This window comes from Nerophis lumbriciformis, linkage group LG06 (assembly GCF_033978685.3).
Source record: "Nerophis lumbriciformis linkage group LG06, RoL_Nlum_v2.1, whole genome shotgun sequence".
Taxonomy (NCBI): Eukaryota; Metazoa; Chordata; class Actinopteri; order Syngnathiformes; family Syngnathidae; genus Nerophis; species Nerophis lumbriciformis.
Genome location: NC_084553.2, coordinates 32043451 through 32064588, shown reverse-complemented (window position 1 = coordinate 32064588; position 21138 = coordinate 32043451). Strand labels below are relative to the sequence as shown.

General features: G+C 41.1%; 1 protein-coding gene across 5 annotated transcripts in view; it reads right to left on the bottom strand.

Moving 5' to 3' along the window:
* Positions 1-4188: 4188 nt before the first annotated feature.
* Positions 4189-21138, bottom strand: part of furina (furin (paired basic amino acid cleaving enzyme) a) — a 163447-nt gene continuing 146497 nt past the window's right edge. For 2 of the 5 annotated variants that reach the window (XM_061964155.2, XM_061964156.2), the window contains exons 13-16: positions 15017-15196; positions 14814-14938; positions 10857-10979; positions 4189-7523 (exon numbers count right to left, since the gene is read on the bottom strand). In XM_061964155.2, the coding sequence (XP_061820139.1) occupies positions 6916-7523; positions 10857-10979; positions 14814-14938; positions 15017-15196 (1036 nt within the window). In that variant the 3' untranslated portion in view covers positions 4189-6915. The remainder of the gene's footprint in view (positions 7524-10856; positions 10980-14813; positions 14939-15016; positions 15197-21138) is intronic. The other 3 variants (XM_061964159.2, XR_009815623.2, XM_061964157.2) reach the window with 3 other exon arrangements.

The following is a 21138-nucleotide window of genomic DNA, read 5'->3' as shown; positions in this document are numbered from 1 at the left end:
CCTCTGCGCATAGCAATTATATGCTACGCACAAAATCAAATAAAAAAATAAGCGCATAACAATTTTCGACACACGGACACGACAGAGAAAACGGTTTTCGTCATCATTGTTCAAATATTGTGACGTCTGTCGAGACGCTTATCTCCATTCGGTGCCACACGTCCACACCATCAAAATGCTGAGGCAAAAATGTCCACATCAACACCGTATGAAAAAATTAGTGATTTTTTTAGTTGTGATTTTCTTCTCTGCATGAAAGTTTAAAAGTAGCATATATTAATGCAGTATGAAGAAGAATGTTTTAATGTAAGCCTTGAAAGAAAATTTTGAAAATCAAGACTACATTTCCTGCAAATAGGTGCATTTCTACCCTATATTTTAACTTTAGATTTATTCTCATATCAAACTCTTTTGGCTGTCTTTTTGACACTTACATCCGGCGCCCCCCTCTACACCCTGGATTATAAATAATGTAAATAATTCAATGTGATTATCTTGTGTGATGACTGTATTATGATGATAGTATATATCTGATAGTATATATCTGTATCATGAATCAATTTAAGTGGACCCCGACTTAAACAAGTTGAAAAACTTGTTCGGGTGTTACCATTTAGTAGTCAATTGTAGGGAATATGTACTTCACTGTGCAACCTACTAATAAAAGTCTCAATCAATCAGTCAAAACACATATAATCATCATACTGCTGTGATTATATGCATCAAGTGTTCATTCAAGGCTAAGGCAAAATATCGAGATATATATTGTGTATCGCAATATGGCCTTAAAATATCGCAATATTAAAAAAAGGCCATATCGCCCAGCCCTAGTTTCAATGATGCCATTTCTGTTTGTCATGTATAATTTTGTCTATTTTGTGTTTATCCTTGAATAAACAGGTCAGTTTCTTGTTACCAACCATTGTGTATTATTCAAACTCCCCTAATTCAGCTGGCTAGTTGTTATCAAGAGTACTAAAACCCTTTTCAACATGATTCTGACAACTAAGTAGGCTAAATAACTTTAAACTTTAATACTTGCTCGGATAGGCCAGTATCGGTCAGTATCGGTATCGGATCGGAAGTGCAAAAACCTGGATCGGGACATCCCTAGTGTAAATCACAAAGATTGTTATTTATTTAACAAATAAATCCTAGCCTTAGGTCAGGCTGATTGGAAAAATAAGTACTAACCAAATATACTGCAAAAGAAGGGATTCATTACTGGCAAAAAAATACATTTACATACAAATATGTTGTGCTAAAATAAATGAGCAAAATTAACAACGCATGTTTCCTAACTAAGCTGTCAATAAAATTCAAGTGCAAATGAGAATACAGCTTCACCGCTTTAGATATAATTTTTGCGCTTAAAAAACTTCTCTATGACTTTAGCTCCAGACTTTTTTTATTGGTCATTACTGCCACAAGTGGTGGAAAAGTGTATTACATTTGAGTACCACTGCGGCCCATACGGACCACAGCTGAGAAACAGATATTTGTTTGGCGGCCCTCTCGGGGGCGATCGCGGCCCAACAATGGGCCCCGGCCCTATGGTTAGGAAACACTGATTTACAATACATTATATCGGACCAGGAAGAGAGAAGGTTACAGGTATGGACTGGCCATTGGAATTTTTTTTTTCTTTTCTGTGCACGGCTCCCCCGACATGTGAGACACAATTGAGAAGCAAAAGTAGCTTGTAAAAAGTCAGTTAATAAATGCCAGGGTGATTTATATGAAATTTAATAACAAACCTATCACGAATGTATTTATAATGGCAGTTGACATGACGTTGGAGTCTAGTGGTCTAGAGCAGGATTTCTGTGGTACGTGTACCCCTAGTGGTATGCAGGCTCTATCTTGTGGTATGACAAATAATCACTTATTAAATATTCAAACACAGTGTTACTGTTCAAACGGCGTGTAATGTTACAGTTGACAAAAATATTAAATATACTTGTTAAATAAAACCTTTGCCTTGTTTTAATGAATACATGGGCCTACTACGCTACTGTATTTTAGTATTGGTCTATGGCAGCACTTGGAGAGCCCAGGGTTTTGTGAGGTCCATGGTAAAAAAAAGTTTACGAACCACTGGTGTAGTGGTTAGTGTACAATCACAGTGTGGAGCAGGAATATTTAAGTTGTAAATAGCCGACAGTCATTTCCTTTGGTAATTTGCACTCAAATAAATGAATATTGTGTTTATCTTCTATTCTTGGTATTCCAAAACATGCATCTAAACCAGGGCAGCACGGTGGCAGAGGGGTTAGTGCGTCTGCCTCACAATACGAAGTTGCTGAGTAGTCTGGGGTTCAATCCCAGGCTCGGGATCTTTCTGTGTGGAGTTTGCATTTTCTCCCCGTGACTGCTTGGGTTCCCTCCGGGTACTCCGGCTTCCTCCCACCTCCAAAGACATGCACCTGGGGATAAGTTGATTGGCAACACTAAATTGGCCCTAGTGTGTGAATGTGAGTGTGAATGTTGTCTGTCTATCAGTGTTGGCCCTGCGATGAGGTGGCGACTTGTCCAGGGTGGACCCCGCCTTCCGCCCGATTGTAGCTGAGATAGGCTCCAGCGCCCCCCGCGACCCCGAAGGGAATAAGCGGTAGGAAATGGATGGATGAATGGATGCATCTAAACCAATTGAGCTTTGAGTCAAATAGCAAAAAAAAAAAAAAGTTTCACACTAGATGATAAAAAGGGAAAAAAAAGTAAACATGCATGAATCCTTCAAACTTTGCCCTCTTCAAGCCAATTGTGTCCTCTTAGAAGAAACAGATGAACAGAACAGACGGGACGTAACAATTTCATTTATCTTTTAATTACCTCTGCCCAGGAGGTTATGTGCTGGGGTTTGTTTGTTAGTTGGCAACAAACCCAATACGTTATGGGCAGATTTGGATTTAACTTTCAGGAAATCTCAGAAATGACTTTGAATGAACAGATTCAATTTTGGGGGTGATCTGGATCACAGTCTGGAATCAGGATGAGTCCCCCCCCCCCCCCCCAAATGATTCTTGATTATTGGAGTGTTTAGTGTTAGAGCTCCGCTTGTCAAACTAGGTCACTGGAGATAAAAATTAAAAAAAAAAAAAAATGCTTATAACCACAGATCTTTGTAATCCCCAAAATTGTGCGCACAAAGCTTTATTCAAAGTATTTGTGTCTTTGTTCATTTTACAATATAGTTATTTTATATGCGCCCCCTCCCGAGACTAATAAATCAGATAGCCCAACCCATTTTTTTTTCTCTTTTAAAAAAAATCCACTGAGGGGGTACTTCACTGAAAAAGGGATGCTAGCTTTATGATGATGTATTATTGTAATAGTAGTTTGCAGCAGTGTAGAACTGTACTCAGGAGTGCAGTTTGTAACACCGTACTTTGGGAACATTATTTCGCTCCACCAGAGGCAGAATATATACAGTATGATGCAATGCCGCAAACTTCAAACCAATACTAAACATTGTTTTTGGTAAGAGCAGATCCGGGCTGGGTTGCATGTAAGAAGATGTGGACAAAACTTTTTCTCTTCTTTGCTAAGCAAACAAGAAGCACTTCAGTCCCATCTTAAAACTCATTTGTATACTCTAGCCTTTAAATAGACCCCCCTTTTAGACCAGTTGATCTGCCATCTCTTTTCTGCTCTGCCCCCCTCTCCTTCGTAGAGAGGGGGGGCACAGATTAGGTGACCACAGATGACGCGCTAGCTGTCCAAAGTCGGGACCCGGGGTGGACCACTCAACTGTGCATCAGTCAGGGACGTCTCTGCGCTGCTTATCTGTCTCCACTCAAGATGATCTCCTGCTGGCCCCACTGTGGACTGGATTCTCACACTATTATGCTAGATCCACTATGGACTGGACTCTCACAATATTATGCTAGATCCTCTCGACCGGTTGCAAATAGGGGGTCCCCACATCTGCGGTCCCCTCCAAGGTTTTGTCATTGTAATTCCATTGGGTTGAATTTTTTCTTGCCCTGATGTGGGATCTGAGCCGAGGGCTTCATTACACCAGCAATACATTAAATATCACTGGAAAGGACACGGGTGAATTATGCAGATAAAACTCTAAACATTTGACGTTTTTTTCATTTGTAATATGTTTTATACCTTGATAGTTTTTCATACAACTGGCAATATGTAATTGTCTTCAAGTGAGGTGAAATAACGTGAAACCCCTTCAAATTTGCATAGATCTTTATTTTTAGTAGAATCTATAATTGACATCAATTAAATAAAAAGAAGAAAACAAGAGCAAAAAATCTTTAAATTACAAGAAAATTACACTGCACCATTCATAGAGTACAAAAATAGGCCTTATTTTAGAGTTTTGTCCCAGGTCAGCCAAGTCAATGTCCAGTTTTCATTGGTCACACATGTATAAGGTACTGTGTGCAGTCACAGACCCCACACAGCAGGGGGTCATCTGAGGCTGCTCCCCCCCACCCTTCACCCCTGTCCCCCAAAACACATTTTAATGTTTATTGAACAAGCACGGATCCGATTCAGCCCTTAAAGGAGATGGGATACATTCTTTAGCTCCCCCTGTCACAGCAGCTCAACAATACAGGGTGTCGTCATGGTGATGACACATGATGACCAACCACATACGCACGCACTCACACACAATTAAAATGGGGAAGGTGGGAAGCAAAACATCTTAAGACGAAACAGACAAAATGATTGTCTTTGGTTCTGGCAAAAATATTGCTCTTATTAACTTCATTTCAGCCCCACCAGACGAGACCCAAAGGCAGCGCTGCACAATCTGTTTGAATAAAAAAATACAGAAGCCTATGAGCATTTCTTCTCAAAATGCACAGACAAATGCACAATTAGCCAAATATTCCAGCGTTACCATTTTGTTGGTAGAAATAACAGAACCTTGCAGGCACAGAGAGAACATTTTTGACTTGCATCACATTCTCCGTTTTGAGAGTTGGCAGCTCCTTGTGCGTCGGAAGCGCTCGATACTTTAGGAAGTTCTAAAGCTTTGAAAGCACATACACTACTCCAAATGTTGCACATCTTGCTGCATACACTCCACTGAAGTTATTTGCAGTAGTGACAAAATGGTCCCAGGGTGTAGTTCTGTTGGAAGCAATTTTAGTGGTCCATTATTATGCTTTTAGAAGCTTTGGGAAGTCAATCAGATTGTTTTATTTGAGGCTGTATAGTTTCTTTAAATAAGTATCCTACTTAAAGCTGCATCCTTGTCAGTAGGCACTAATGTAGATTCACAATCAGTCCTCTACAGCCACATTAGGAACAAATTACCTGGGCAATAGCACAATTGTAGGAAGAGTTCTCGGTTTAAAGGATTTTTCTTGCGTGCCTGTCTTGCGCTCTATACAAGAAAATTGATTGTCAGAACAAAAAAAAGGTGTAAACCTCAAGAGAATCAAAGTAGGAGGGCAGTACAAACAGCGCCAACTAGCAATCTTGGTTTGACAGTTAAACGTCCATCCCTTGATCCGTTCCATTTCGAAAGACAGGCTCTAAAAGGATTGCGAGTAAAGGTGATAAATAACAGTTGGAGGACACAGCATTTTTGTGGAATTGCGACGGCTTCTCGCTTTTCAATTAGTCACGCAAACCCCAGCGTGAATGTTCCAGAATATTCTTCAGTTTGAGTATGTGTTAATGTGTGATAGCAAGTAACGAGAGGTAGATAAAAAGAATGAGCAGCTGTGGTTTTGTATGCACGTCATCGCAATGACGACAACCGACCTCTCTCAGCAGCGCCAAACGGAAAACGGGGAAATTCAGTGAAGCAAGTGAAAAGAGATCAATGGGTTTCACTTTGCTACAAGGGAATTCAATCATGAGATGCAGCACAAAGTTTAAAAACAACCTTCCCGTCAGGTAGGACTACAAAATAAAAGCACCTCAGATGCTGCAGCATCAGCCAGAAAACAGCGACATATAGTGAAGAGATCCACTTCAGTTTAGGTTTGATGGAGATACTGTAGTGCAGCCATGTTGATGAGGTGTGGGGCTTTTAACTCAAGCTTGAAAGAATATGAGACGGAGGAGAAAATGTCACCTTAGAGGGGGATATAAATATTTATCTTTTACCGATACGTCTCACACTGACATGCACATTAGCAAGATGTCATTGCTAATTTGAGGCATGTGTACTTGGTGTGCGAATAAGTCCTGGCCAGGGGACAGTATTGATGTATTGGTAATGTGTTTGCTCACTTTGCAGATCAATCACAAGTAAAACAGCTGCTATGGTGCTGCAGGGTTAATGGGGTACATTTTTACTATTAGACATTTTTTTACATGTCATAGCTGCAGGGTTAGAAAGAGTCAGGCTTTTATATTTGCCATTTGCAGTGCAGAGATCTGTGAGGAGCTATTAAAGATCACATCTACAGAATGCACTGGATATTTTTTTTTTTTTGTAAACAAAATATGTCAAAATCTTGTTTGTAAAGGACTCCAGTCACTGTTGTACGGTCGATTTAACACACTCACATGGACTCCGACACGGACACTGGCACCACCTCAACAATCTCGTCCGGCTACTGCATGGAGACTAATGGGAAAAGCAAAAAGTAGGAAAAGTAAATTAACGTTCTGTTTTGTGAAGGATCAGGAGACGATGACGGTACAGAAAAAAGAGGAGGACAGATGGTTTAATGGAAATGCACCCAAGTGTGAATGATGCGGCCACCCGGAGCTCCGAGGGGGGTAGCGACTTCCAGCCCGGACTCCAGAAGTGAGATTGGAGAAGGAATCAGATGAGAACCCACTAAACTAAGCGGTTGAGGAGTCCGGATTAGCGTTTAAACCAGAAAATAACAGGAAAGCAAAGATGCCACAGCCCTGAATTGTCCAACGATTGGTGAAGAGGATTTCAAAAAGCAGGAAGAAAGAATGTGGGAGGAAAGGGAGGCATTAAAGAGCACTTTGTGTTTTGATAAAGGCAGTCCTCTCATTTTGGACATCAAACTCTTCGTTGTCCGAGTCCGTGTTTAGCCCGTCATCCCCCCACACCGTCGGAAGGCCACGGTAAGAAACCACCCTGTTTCCGCCCAGGCTGAACGTGCCTCCGAGACCGCTGCCGGCTTCCAGAGACGGAAGCTTGATTAGGGCCCCGGAGCGCAGCTGCAGTAGGAGGAAGATGCCGGCGAAAATGGCAATGATGGCCATGCAGCTGAGAATGGCGACGGTCATGGGCAGACTGGAGCTGAGCTGTGGTTGAGAACCGGCATCCCCCTGGCCCACCATGAAGCTGTCAGGGGACTCGCGCATGTACTGTGTGACGTGTTCGCAGGTGCCGGAGATGGGATTGAGGGATTTGTGAAGTGGGCAGGACAAGCAAGCCTCTGGGCTGAGGCTGCTGCACGTCTGGCAGGGTTGTGGGCATGGCAGGCAGGCTGGGACAGAGGCCGGTGAAATATTGTTGCCCACGGTGTAGTTGAGGGGTTGGGAGCCCACAGCAAAACCAGGTGGACATCCTTTCACGCAGCCTTGCTGGAAGAGGTAGTAGCCGGCATTGCACTCTGAAAGACACGCAGGCAGGCACAGAAAGTCAACTCAACAGCAAACTCAGATTTAAATACAATTTAGTCAGTTGTCCAATAAAAGTTCTATCACTTTGGCATTCCTAAATATACAACTTGTGACAGTACAAATGCAGTGTTCCCCATACAAACCCCGTTGCCATATGAGTTGGGAAATTGTGTTAGATGCAAATATAAACGGAATACAATGATTTGAAAATCCTTTTCAACCCATATTCAATTGAATGCACTACAAAGACAAGATATTTGATGTTCAAACTCATAAACTTTATTTTTTTTTTGCAAATAATAATTAACTTAGAATTTCATGGCTGCAACACGTGTCAAAGTAGTTGGGAAAGGGCATGTTCACCACTGTGTTACATCACCTTTCCTTTTAACAATACTCAGTAAACGTTTGGGAACTGAGGAGACACATTTTTTAAGCTTCTCAGGTGGAATTCTTTCCCATTCTTGCTTGATGTACAGCTTAAGTTGTTCAACAGTCCGGGGGTCTCCGTTGTGGTATTTTAAGCTTCATAATGCACCACACATTTTCAATGGGAGACAGGTCTGGACTACAGGCAGGCCAGTCAAGTACCCGCACTCTTTTACTATGAAGCCACGTTGATGTAACACGTGGCTTGGCATTGTCTTGCTGAAATAAGCAGGGGCGTCCATGGTAACGTTGCTTGGATGACAACATATGTTGCTCCAAAACCTGTGTGTACCTTTCAGCATTAATGGCGCCTTCACAGATGTGTAAGTTACCCATGTCTTGGGTACTAATACACCCCCATACCATCACAGATGCTGGCTTTTCAACTTTGCGCCTATAACAATCCGGATGGTTCTTTTCCTCTTTGGTCCGGAGGACGCGACGTCCACAGTTTCCAAAAACAATTTGAAATGAGGACTCGTCAGACCACAGAACACTTTTCCACTTTGTATCAGTCCATCTTAGATGAGCTCAGGCCCAGCGAAGCCGACAGCATTTCTGGGTGTTGTTGATAAACGGTTTTCGCCTTGCATAGGAGAGTTTTAACTTGCACTTATAGATGTAGCGACCAACTGTAGTTACTGACAGTGGGTTTCTGAAGTGTTCCTGAGCCCATGTGGTGATATCCTTTACACACTGATGTCGCTTGTTGATGCCGTACAGCCTGAGGGATCGAAGGTCACAGGCTTAGCTGCTTACGTGCAGTGATTTCTCCAGATTCTCTGAACCCTTTGATGATATTAAGGACCGAAGATGGTGAAATCTCTAAATTCCTTGCAATAGCTGGTTGAGAAAGGTTTTTCTTCAACTGTCCAACAATTTGCTCACACATTTGTTGACAAAGTGTGAACCTCGCCCCATCCTTGTTTGTGAATGACTGAGCATTTCATGGAATATACTTTTATACCCAATCATGGCACCCACCTGTTCCCAATTAGCCTGCACACCTGTGGGATGTTCCAAATAAGTGTTTGATGAGCATTCCTCAACTTTATCAGTATTTATTGCCACCTTTCCCAACTTCTTTGTCACGTGTTGCTGGCATCAAATTCTAAAGTTAATGATTATTTGCAAAAAAAAAAACATTTATCAGTTTGAACATCAAATATGTTGTCTTTGTAGCATATTTAACTGAATATGGGTTGAAAATGATTTGCAAATCATTGTATTCCGTTTATATTTACATCTAACACAATTTCCCAACTCATATGGAAACGGGGTTTGTACATTCATTTATATGTGGTGGCCTGCCACCAGTGATGGGCCAGCTGCTTGGAAAATGCAACAAGCTAAGCTACTAGTTATTCTCGATTAAATGTAGCTAAGCTGCAAGTGAAGCTATCTCCACAGAATTGTAGCAAGCTACACAGCAAAAGTAGCTTACGACATCATTGCTAAATATATATCTCAACTTAATGTACAACTTTCCACCACACAATAATGCAGTGAATAAATACTCAGTTTAAATGTTTACTATAATAAACAAAAAGTGGTGACATGCCCTCTGTCTGGCTTTTTAACATTTTAACATCTCTTTTAACTTGCAAAGTAGCGATTCCCTGTACAAAATAAGGGGGAAGACACCCGAAACAAATGAAATTAAAGGCAGTTAAAAAATAACAATAATAATAATAATTAAAATATATACTCTCTATTAGAATGGGTACTTTTCAGCAGAGAATAATTCTGGTTTTAACAGGAACTACAGTGGCAAAATGACAACCTGCCCCCCCCAAAAAAGTGCAACAAATTTGTCTCACAAAACAGACATTAACAAACTCCATCTTTACATGAACAGAAATAAATAAAAGTTAATATATTTTTGTGCCAGAACTGGAATCCTGTATAACTTTTAAACCAGTGTTAACGAAGCAGCATGGGGTATTCGGTATTGACACTTTCCCATTGCCTTCCTCTTCCCTGAGTGGTTTGCTCGCACAGCTGTGCATTGTTAAGTTAGCCACAACAAAGCAGAACCTTTATAAGATGTGAAAAATAATAATTTAAATAAAAGTGACGGTAATTGGCCTATTGATGCTGTCTGGAGGAAACAGTCATTTAAATAAGACCCTCGCCTCATTTGGTTTCTGCCACCGCCAGGGGGAATGTGTTTGATTACGCTTCCTGGTTTGAAAGTGTCATGAACCGCCCTATCTTGCTTCTGATTGGCCTGCAGTAATGTTTTGCCTGAACCTTAGCCAATTGTACCTCATCCTACGCCAACCAACTATTCATCATGGACTTTCTCATACATAAACAAACCAGCCATTATGGAGTTTCTCCATGAAGAACTAGTTTACATTTTGTGTTGAAATTGTTAAATTGTCAATAGCAGTCACCATTAATAAATGGAAACATTTGATACATGTGATCAGTATTGTATCGGCTGTAACTTGCAGCATAAAACGTGTACATGTATCTAATGAAGTACATTAAATGTATTTGCAAATATGATGATAAAAACATCCTAGGTGAGAGTGTGGTCTTTCAGCATGTTAGTACCCACATTAGCCTGTAGGGGCCAGACTATCGCTGTGTCACTTGAGAAGCTGGTTTTCACTTAACTCTCTTCTGTGGGGGGAATTTTAATTCGATAAAAGACAGAAATATAGACTTTATTGAACTTGAATTAGAGGATTGAATTCAGACAAATGCAGGAGTGATTTTTGTGAAAGGGTCTGGTGATAGAAATGTATTGTTACTGAAATATTATGTGAGAAGCCGAGGAAACACAAAACATTTAATTTTCTCCACCCAACACTATCTGTGCTCACCACTTCTTTGCTCACACAGTCTTTGTGTGAGCACTGGGAACAGGAAAGAAAGCAACTTACCAAGGCATCTTTGTCTCAGGTCCAAAGTCTTACAGCTGCCATTGGCAGGCTGAGAATCATCAGAGGAGCTGGAAGATGTGGAGCCGGTACCATACAGCACCAGGATGAACTGGGTCAGAGTGCCTGAGAAGAAAAATGAAAGATTTAATGAAAAAAAAAACTTTCAGGCAAAAAGTAGGCCTGTCAGTCAGAGAGGCTCAAGTCTTAAAGGGTAGATTTTGTTCACGCATCTTTCTTTAGGAGACTTTTGGATTTTCTCCTTAAAGTGACATAAAATGACACATTGAAAAGAGCAGCATTTTTCAAAGACAGTCGGATGTCCCTTTGTGCCTAATAAGAGTATTTGTAAGTGCAAAAATCAGTTAAGTCAAGAGTGGTAATTGTGAGGAGTTCAACTTGACTGAATGTCTCCCGAGTAAGGAGTCCTGATCTGACATTTTCTATGATCTATTTCAGCCAACCATCTTGTGGATGAAGTGAAGCAGTTACTTTATATCTAAATGAATCGACAGATGCCAGAGCCACTATTTCACTTGATTCATCTAAAAGTAATGATTTCTGGGTTTAAGTAATTTTGAATTTAATAAAGCACCATTGCGGACAACTACAATTTTTACCACAGGGCATATATTCATGGTCTCGCATTATTTCAAGTATTCAAGTGAGTTTGCAGCTTACTCGCACTGACATTCTCAATCTGCGTCAGTCCCCATCACACAGCCGCAGCCTGCGTACGCGGGATGCAGCCACAACATTTTAAACATTTATCCATAAAAATAGAGAAACTGCAGATGCTGTTTTTGACATGTTCCAGATTGTTCTGTCAAATCCTTACTACTGGGCGGTCGAGCCTTACCTTTTGGTACACAGACATACATAGCGCATGTTGTCAACTCTGACCTCTCTGTTCTGCCACTCAGTTATGTCCGTATAAAACATAAACAGCAATTTCCTAATTCTTATTGTCACATGACAAAGAAGCAGCCTATGGGAGACACCTACAAAATTCTGCTCCCCAAGGTAAATACTGAACAATATTATTACATTACTTCATAAAACTACTGTAGTTGTTCGTAGTACATGCTATTGTAATGATTTTCAAACAATATTTATGATCCAAAAGTTAGTTTTTCATTTAAAAACTTATGCTACATGTTGAAATTGTGCTGTTTTGTAAGGGCCAAACACTGATTAAATAAACTCCAATTCATTTTGAGAATTTCAGATAGTAGGTGTTTTGAGTTACAAGCACAGTTGTGGAATGCAATGTGCATGTGAATTGAGATACCATCCATCCATCCATCCATTTTCTACCGCTTATTCTCTTTGGGGTCGCGGGGGGCGCTGGAGCCTATCTCAGCTACAATCGGGCGGAAGGCGGGGTACACCCTGGACAAGTCGCCACCTCATCGCAGGGCCAACACAGATAGACAGACAACATTCACACTCATATCCACACACTAGGGCCAATTTAGTGTTGCCAATCAATTGAGATACCACGGTATTTAAAATGTTGTAAAATTGCTTATTCTTGTCTTATTCTCCATTAAAGGAAAAAATTCTTATTTTTTTTAGCAACACTTTAAAGTGTGTGAAAAGAAGGCTGTTCCATAGTTTGGGAGCAGCCACAGAAAAGGCTCTGTATCGTGGTGAGTCTAAAGCATGTGACAGACAACATTCTGTCTGTAGACCTCAGGGGCTCGAGAACACAGGATACAGTTGCATTCCCTATATTAAGAGCTTGATGTGGGTCAAAAAAGTGTATGTACTGTATTTTTAGTTTCATTAACATATTTGAATAGCTACACTTGAATACTTGAAATAATGCGAGTGCATGAATACAGGTAAAAGCCAATAAATTAGAATATTTTGAAAAACTTGATTTATTTCAGTAATTGCATTCAAAAGGTGTAACTTGTACATTATATTTATTCATTGCACACAGACTGATGCATTCAAATGTTTATTTCATTTAATTTTGATGATTTGAAGTGGCAACAAATGAAAATCCAAAATTCCGTGTGTCACAAAATTAGAATATTACTTAAGGCTAATACAAAAAAGGGATTTTTAGAAATGTTGGCCAACTGAAAAGTATGAAAATGAAAAATATGAGCATGTACAATACTCAATACTTGGTTGGAGCTCCTTTTGCCTCAATTACTGCGTTAATGCGGCGTGGCATGGAGTCGATGAGTTTCTGGCACTGCTCAGGTGTTATGAGAGCCCAGGTTGCTCTGATAGTGGCCTTCAACTCTTCTGCGTTTTTGGGTCTGGCATTCTGCATCTTCCTTTTCACAATACCCCACAGATTTTCTATGGGGCTAAGGTCAGGGGAGTTGGCGGGCCAATTTAGAACAGAAATACCATGGTCCGTAAACCAGGCACGGGTAGATTTTGCGCTGTGTGCAGGCGCCAAGTCCTGTTGGAACTTGAAATCTCCATCTCCATAGAGCAGGTCAGCAGCAGGAAGCATGAAATGCTCTAAAACTTGCTGGTAGACGGCTGCGTTGACCCTGGATCTCAAGAAACAGAGTGGACCGACACCAGCAGATGACATGGCACCCCAAACCATCACTGATGGTGGAAACTTTACACTAGACTTCAGGCAACGTGGATCCTGTGCCTCTCCTGTCTTCCTCCAGACTCTGGGACCTCGATTTCCAAAGGAAATGCAAGATTTGCATGGTTGGGTGATGGTTTGGGGTGCCATGTCATCTGCTGGTGTCGGTCCACTCTGTTTCCTGAGATCCAGGGTCAACGCAGCCGTCTACCAGCAAGTTTTAGAGCACTTCATGCTTCCTGCTGCTGACCTGCTCTATGGAGATGGAGATTTCAAGTTCCAACAGGACTTGGCGCCTGCACACAGCGCAAAATCTACCCGTGCCTGGTTTACGGACCATGGTATTTCTGTTCTAAATTGGCCCGCCAACTCCCCTGACCTTAGCCCCATAGAAAATCTGTGGGGTATTGTGAAAAGGAAGATGCAGAATGCCAGACCCAAAAACGCAGAAGAGTTGAAGGCCACTATCAGAGCAACCTGGGCTCTCATAACACCTGAGCAGTGCCAGAAACTCATCGACTCCATGCCACGCCGCATTAACGCAGTAATTGAGGCAAAAGGAGCTCCAACCAAGTATTGAGTATTGTACATGCTCATATTTTTCATTTTCATACTTTTCAGTTGGCCAACATTTCTAAAAATCCCTTTTTTGTATTAGCCTTAAGTAATATTCTAATTTTGTGACACACGGAATTTTGGATTTTCATTTGTTGCCACTTCAAATCATCAAAATTAAATGAAATAAACATTTGAATGCATCAGTCTGTGTGCAATGAATAAATATAATGTACAAGTTACATCTTTTGAATGCAATTACTGAAATAAATCAAGTTTTTCAAAATATTCTAATTTACTGGCTTTTACCTGTATATGCCGTGGTAAAAATTGTAGTTGTCCTCAACAGTGCTTTGTTAAATTCAGAATTACTTCAACTCAGAAATCAATGGTTTGTTTCTTGTGTAGACGAAGCAGAAACATAAATGTGTAACAACATTTTAAGTTTTTATAGCTCAAAAGACACAACAATGTTACAAATACTACAGGTGACAGCGGGTTGGGCTTGTAACTTAAATTATGCTTGCAACTTAAAGCCACAAGACACTTCATTCTCATAGAGGTACCACTGTATTCAAAATTGTCATAGAGGTACCACTGTATTCAAAATTGTTTATTACTGTATGTATTTACTGTTTCAGCTAGTTCTTATTGTTTTATGTGGCTTGTGCAGCACTTTGATCAACCTACATTGTTTAAATGTACTTATAAAATAAAGTTTGACTTCCTGACTTCCACACACACTGTCTTTAACTGTGTTTAAAATAAGGAAAAACCAACATTGGGTTATAATGAAAACACAAACATGCTGTTGAATCGTGATGATAATGGTGTTTTACCATAGTCACTGGCACCAGCCACATTCTCAATCTCCAGCGTCCACATCCCTGTGGGGTTCTCATCCCAGGAATGGGTGGTCATGAAAGCCCAGTCATTAAAACCCTCCGATGAGTAGTCATGAGGCCTGCAGGAAGAGCGGGCGTGTAAACAGATCGTGTTGACCAGATTGTGTCTGTGTGTGCGTGCAGCTCGGAGTTAGTACCTGGGGTGGAGCAATGTGGAGCGCGTGCCAGCAGGACTAATGAGGTGAATAGCTAGATTCCCCCTCCGGTTGTAAGACAAGGTGAGCTGGGCTTGGACGTGTTCCAGTGAGGTGACATGAGTGTCCCTCCCCAAGCAGGCGTCCACACTCTTGTTGATTAATAAACGGCCGCCGATGTTCCTGTTAATGACAATGAAATATGTCAAATCATGGCATGGGTGTGGTAGTTAATATGTCATCAGAATCATTACTGGCTTCCCTTAAGCTTGGGATCAGAATGCTACTTAGGTCCTGACCATGTGTGATAGTCTGCAAAGAGTTTGTAGCAAAGAACCGGATTAGCATTTCACCACCTGTAGTGACTGTGTAAAGCAACCTCTGTTTTTAGACCCTCTCTTCCATATGCGCTTAGATTAAAAGCATCCACGACAATTGTGAATAGGGGCACTGGAAGAGGTTTTTACGACATCAAGCTATCTCAATTTTATAGATGAAAACGGTGTGATCATTAATAATCATGCTGTTTGAGTAGTTTCAAGGTTTAATTATATAAAGCTGTGATTGTCAACTGGTGGGTTGCGACAGGACCTCTGTTTTCAATGGGCTGTGGGTCCTTGCCTGAGCAAAAAAAAATCAATATCTGTAATTGCACCTCATTCTTGTCAGTGCTATTTACTTGCTACGCTGCCATCAGGGTGCATGTCGTGTTTCTGGGTGACTGTTAAGCTTGAGGGGAGGGGAAGGACATTGAGTGGCGTCCATGGATCAGGAAATGGCTTTGGGTTTTGTGAGTGGTAGAGGGCACAACAACTTACACAGATGTCATTACATGTTTGTTTTTTCACGTGACTGACCGTCTGTTATATAACAATAGTAGTTTAGAATGTAAACCTACACATGACGGCCACGGTTCCTAATCGAGGATGACACTACATCATGGGTGTCAAACTCTGGCCCGCGGGCCAAATTTGGCCTGCCGTGTAATTTCACTTGGCCCGTGAGGTGATATCAAATTAACACTAGAGCTGGCCCGCCGATTATATACAGCGGCGGTGCCGCGGTACACCGCTAATTCTCATACTTGCCAAACCTCCCGGGAGACTCCCAAATTTCAGTGCCCCTCCCAAGATTTGTAACGTCCCCTTTTCGTCCAGTCCAACGAGTGCTGGCTCAGTTACATAATATGTGCGGCTTTGGCACGCACACAGAAGTGAATGCAACGCATACTTGATCTTCAGCGAAACAGGTTACACTGAGGGTGCCAGTATAAAAACCTTTAACATTGTTAGAAATATACGCCACACTGTGAATCCACACCAAACAAGAATGACAAACACATTTCGGGAGAACATCCGCACAGTAACACAACATAAACACAACAGAACAAATACCCAGAACCCTTTGCCGCACTTACTCTTCCGGGACACTACAAGCTGTGTGTATGTGTGTGGGGAGTGGCAGCGGGGTTTGGAGGTAGCGGGGTGTATATTGTAGCGTCCCGGAAGAGTTAGTGCTGCAAAGGGTTCTGTTGTGTTTATGTTGTGTTACTGTGCGAATGTTCTCCCAAAATGTGTTTGTCATTCTTGTTTGGTGTGGATTCACAGTGTGGCGTATATGTCTACCAATGTTAAAGTTGCTTATACGGCCACTCTCAGTGTAACCTGTATCGCTGTTGATGAAGTATGTGTTGCATTTACGTGTGTGTGCGTGCAGGAGCCGCTCATATCTTGTGACTGGGCGGGCATGTTGTTAGAAGGGATGAAAAGCGGACGTGACGTCAGCTCGTAGAAGACGTTAAAAGCAGTGTCTGTAAGGCACGCCCCCAAGACTGTGGAATACGAGATATAATGACTGATGAACACCTTCGTTCGATAATGAAGGTTGCCTCAGCTCAAAGCCTGAGCCCCGACATTAATGAACTAGCATCTAAGAAAAGATGGCAGGTATCTGGCTTGGGCACATCAGATTAGATCAGCGTGTTGCAAACTGAGCAGTTTAAAGTCCTGAATGGTTGGTTTATTCATTATTTTCAAATGTATTAGCCTGTGGAAAAAGTTAATGTTGATATTTACCTCAGAAGGCTGCAAATAGAAAAGTGGCATTCAATTTTTATTTAAATTGTATTTGATATGCCATTGATATTTTTTAATTTTTATTATTATTATTTGAAACTCGATTTTGCATGTCACTATAAATGTATATAAGCCTTGCTTGTTCAATATTTAATGCAAAACTTGTTTGGGTCCCTATTAAAAGATTAATTTGTTCAACCTTGGCCCGCGGCTTTGTTCAGTTTTAAATTTTGGCCCACTCTGTATTTGAGTTTGACACCCCTGCACTACATCTTTCAGCCAATGTTTCAATAATAATTTTTTTCTACACAATTACATTGTGATGATTCTCAAACATAATTTCAGAAATGAAATACATGTATTGAAGACAACAACATTTCAATCACTATTATAATGTGCATACATCTTTTTGAGAATTCGTAAGATGGACTGCACAACTTTTTGTTTTTGTTTTAGAGCAACGCCAGAGTTCAGCTCATGCCACACTACAGTAATTATGTCTTGGGGCAATTTCTTTTTCTGTCACGCAGAGCGTTCGGGCAATAGGCTTAAAATCTTTCTGACAGCTCCAAGAGACAAATATTGCACGGTAACACGTTTGTTTGATCTTTCTCTGTAAAATGTTGGTGGTTTAAGGGGCAATTTTCCCGTCAATCAATACAGATAAGAGCTTGTATTTTTACAACAAAAGTGTGGTGTGGTTAGACATGCACAAATAAAATGTACTACAACTGATATGTAGGACCATATGTTTTGAATACTGCATACTAACGTTACACATTGTTCGGGTCCCTAGTCTGTTTCTCTAATTTAGACTTATTGCAAATGTGGGAGGGACTGAGTCCTTAACTGTACACTTAGTTGAAGTCAGCATGCATAAGACAAGCAGTTAAATACCTGGAATGTAAATTAAATCACCTGTCCTGATTGCTGCTCCCAGATGCTTGAGGCATCTGCTCTGAGCAACCAGAGCTACTATAAAAGAGATACCCTCTTACCCACAGAACTGAGAAGCAAGTGCATTGAAATGAAGAAATGTCAAGATCGTGTTTAGGGGTGTAAAAAAAAAGCAGCCAAGGAGAAATGTTTAATATTCATCTTGTATCTGCAACCTCAGACTATGTGATTGGTTTGGAATATTAAATTGGACAGACATAAAAAAGTGGAGGCTGTGCATCTCAACATATATGTATGATACAAGTGTTTAACTTTATGAGGACCTGCTTCACTTTTCCAGGCTAAAGCTTCAAACGCACTACCTTTCTCTACGTACACTGGAACATAGGTTTACGAACCACTAAATGTAAAAACTTTTCAATTTACAAACCACAGACCGAATAAAAATATGCTTTGGTGAACAAACTTTGTCTCAGTGTACGAACGTTGAATACACCTATTGTGTGCCCGGCAGCACATTCGTTATGAGCAGGCTCATCTATCGGTGTTCATTCATTCAGCACAGGAGTGCCATTGTTAGCTACTCTACTAAGTGCTACTTTTTGTGCTTTTAAGTGTTTTTGTTAGCCTTTTTACAGCATTTTCTAGTTTTGCTAGGTCAATATGAGTCTAAAGAAAGCATGGACAAGCGACGAGTGATTCAAAACTTTCAAGTACAAGTAGAATAAAAAAAAAAAGTTGCCTCTATATTGAACCTATTACCATATATATATATACATACATATATATACATATATGTATATATACAGGTAAAAGCCAGTAAATTAGAATATTTTGAAAAACTTGATTTATTTCAGTAATTGCATTCAAAAGGTGTAACTTGTACATTATATTTATTCATTGCACACAGACTGATGCATTCAAATGTTTATTTCATTTAATTTTGATGATTTGAAGTGGCAACAAATGAAAATCCAAAATTCCGTGTGTCACAAAATTAGAATATTACTTAAGGCTAATACAAAAAAGGGATTTTTAGAAATGTTGGCCAACTGAAAAGTATGAAAATGAAAAATGTGAGCATGTACAATACTCAATACTTGGTTGGAGCTCCTTTTGCCTCAATTACTGTGTTAATGCGGCGTGGCATGGAGTCAATGAGTTTCTGGCACTGCTCAGGTGTTATGAGAGCCCAGGTTGCTCTGATAGTGGCCTTCAACTCTTCTGCGTTTTTGGGTCTGGCATTCTGCATCTTCCTTTTCACAATACCCCACAGATTTTCTATGGGGCTAAGATCAGGGGAGTTGGCGGGCCAATTTAGAACAGAAATACCATTGTCCGTAAACCAGGCACGGGTAGATTTTGCGCTGTGTGCAGGCGCCAAGTCCTGTTGGAACTTGAAATCTCCATCTCCATAGAGCAGGTCAGCAGCAGGAAGCATGAAGTGCTCTAAAACTTGCTGGTAGACGGCTGCGTTGACCCTGGATCTCAGGAAACAGAGTGGACCGACACCAGCAGATGACATGGCACCCCAAACCATCACCCAACCATGCAAATTTTGCATTTCCTTTGGAAATCGAGGTCCCAGAGTCTGGAGGAAGACAGGAGAGGCACAGGATCCACGTTGCCTGAAGTCTAGTGTAAAGTTTCCACCATCAGTGATGGTTTGGGGTGCCATGTCATCTGCTGGTGTCGGTCCACTCTGTTTCCTGAGATCCTTTTACCTGTATATACATATATATATATGTATGTGTGGGAAAAAAATCACAAGACTATTTCATCTCTACAGGCCTGTTTCATGAGGGGGGTTCCCTCAATCATCAGGAGATTTTAATGGGAGCATTCACATACCATGGTTTATATAGGGCACAGAGTGGGTGGGTACAGGCTGGCGTAGGGGCGTGGTGATTGGCTCATGTGTTACCTAGGAGGTGTTTCCGTCTGTGGCGGCATGCTGTTACAATTTTGCTGCGCTTGTTGAGGGATGACAGGTCTGGACGGTAAATAATAAACAGTTTCTCTTTCAAGCATAGGTTGCATCTTTTATTACCACTATTGTAAGGTGTGCTGGATGCAAGAATTTGCCATGTTATTGAATATTCAACATTATTGTCTTTGAGGTCCCAAATGTGTTTGCTGAGTTCTGTGGTATTCCGCAGGTTTTGGTTCCTGAAAGAAGCCTTGTGATTGTTCCATCTGGTTTTGAACTCTCCCTCGGTTAATCCTACATATGTGTCGGATGTGTTAATGTCCTTGCGTGTTACCTTAGATTGGTAGACAACTGATGTTTGTAAGCACCCCCCGTTGAGAGGGCAATCAGGTTTCTTTCGACAGTTGCAGCCTTTGTTGGTTTTGGAGTCGCTCTGTCCGGGGGCCGACGGCTCATTTGCAATTGTTTTGTTGTGGTTTGAGATAATTTGTCGTATATTGTTCATACAGCTGTAGCTCAATTTAATGTTGTTCTTGTTGAATACTTTTCTTAGGGTGTTGTCTTTGGGAAAGTGTTTGTCAATCAGATTGAGGAATTTGTGTCCAATGTTAGTTGAGACGTTTTTGCTGTATGGGGGGTTGTACCAGATGATGTCGTTTCGTTTTCTGTTCTTTTTTGGTTGGTTTCCTGGCGTGGGTTCATAGGTGAGGGTGAAATTGTATCCGCTTTCATCAAGGGCTTTTTGGTACGGGGGGGTTGCTTGGTCAAATTCAGCTTTGCTAGATGACAGCATCGATAGCCTTTTATTAATTCCGGTAGGTATTCTTTTCGTGGTGGTGGGTGGGTGGTTGCTGTCATGGTGCACGTATTGGAGTGTTGTGTTGGGTTTCGTGAATGGTTGGTAGCTGTTATTTCTCAGGTTGAAAGTGACGTCAAGGAAGTTGACGGTTTGCTTGTTGGCTTCAATCGTGATCCGTAGGCCGTTCTCTTTGAAAATTTGGCATATGCTCTTCTTGGTATTCTCGCTGCTCCTTGGCGAGGCGCGACACACTGCCAGTCCGTCATCACGGTAAATACCAAGGTTCAGATTGAGGCTAGCGAGCTGGGAGAGGAGGAAACTCCAAACAAGTTCACACGTTTCTGCTCCGTCAAAACTTCCCATAGTGACGTCAAATGTTGCATTGTTCTTTTTTTGCCATGGTGTACTGTTGTGGATGAGAATG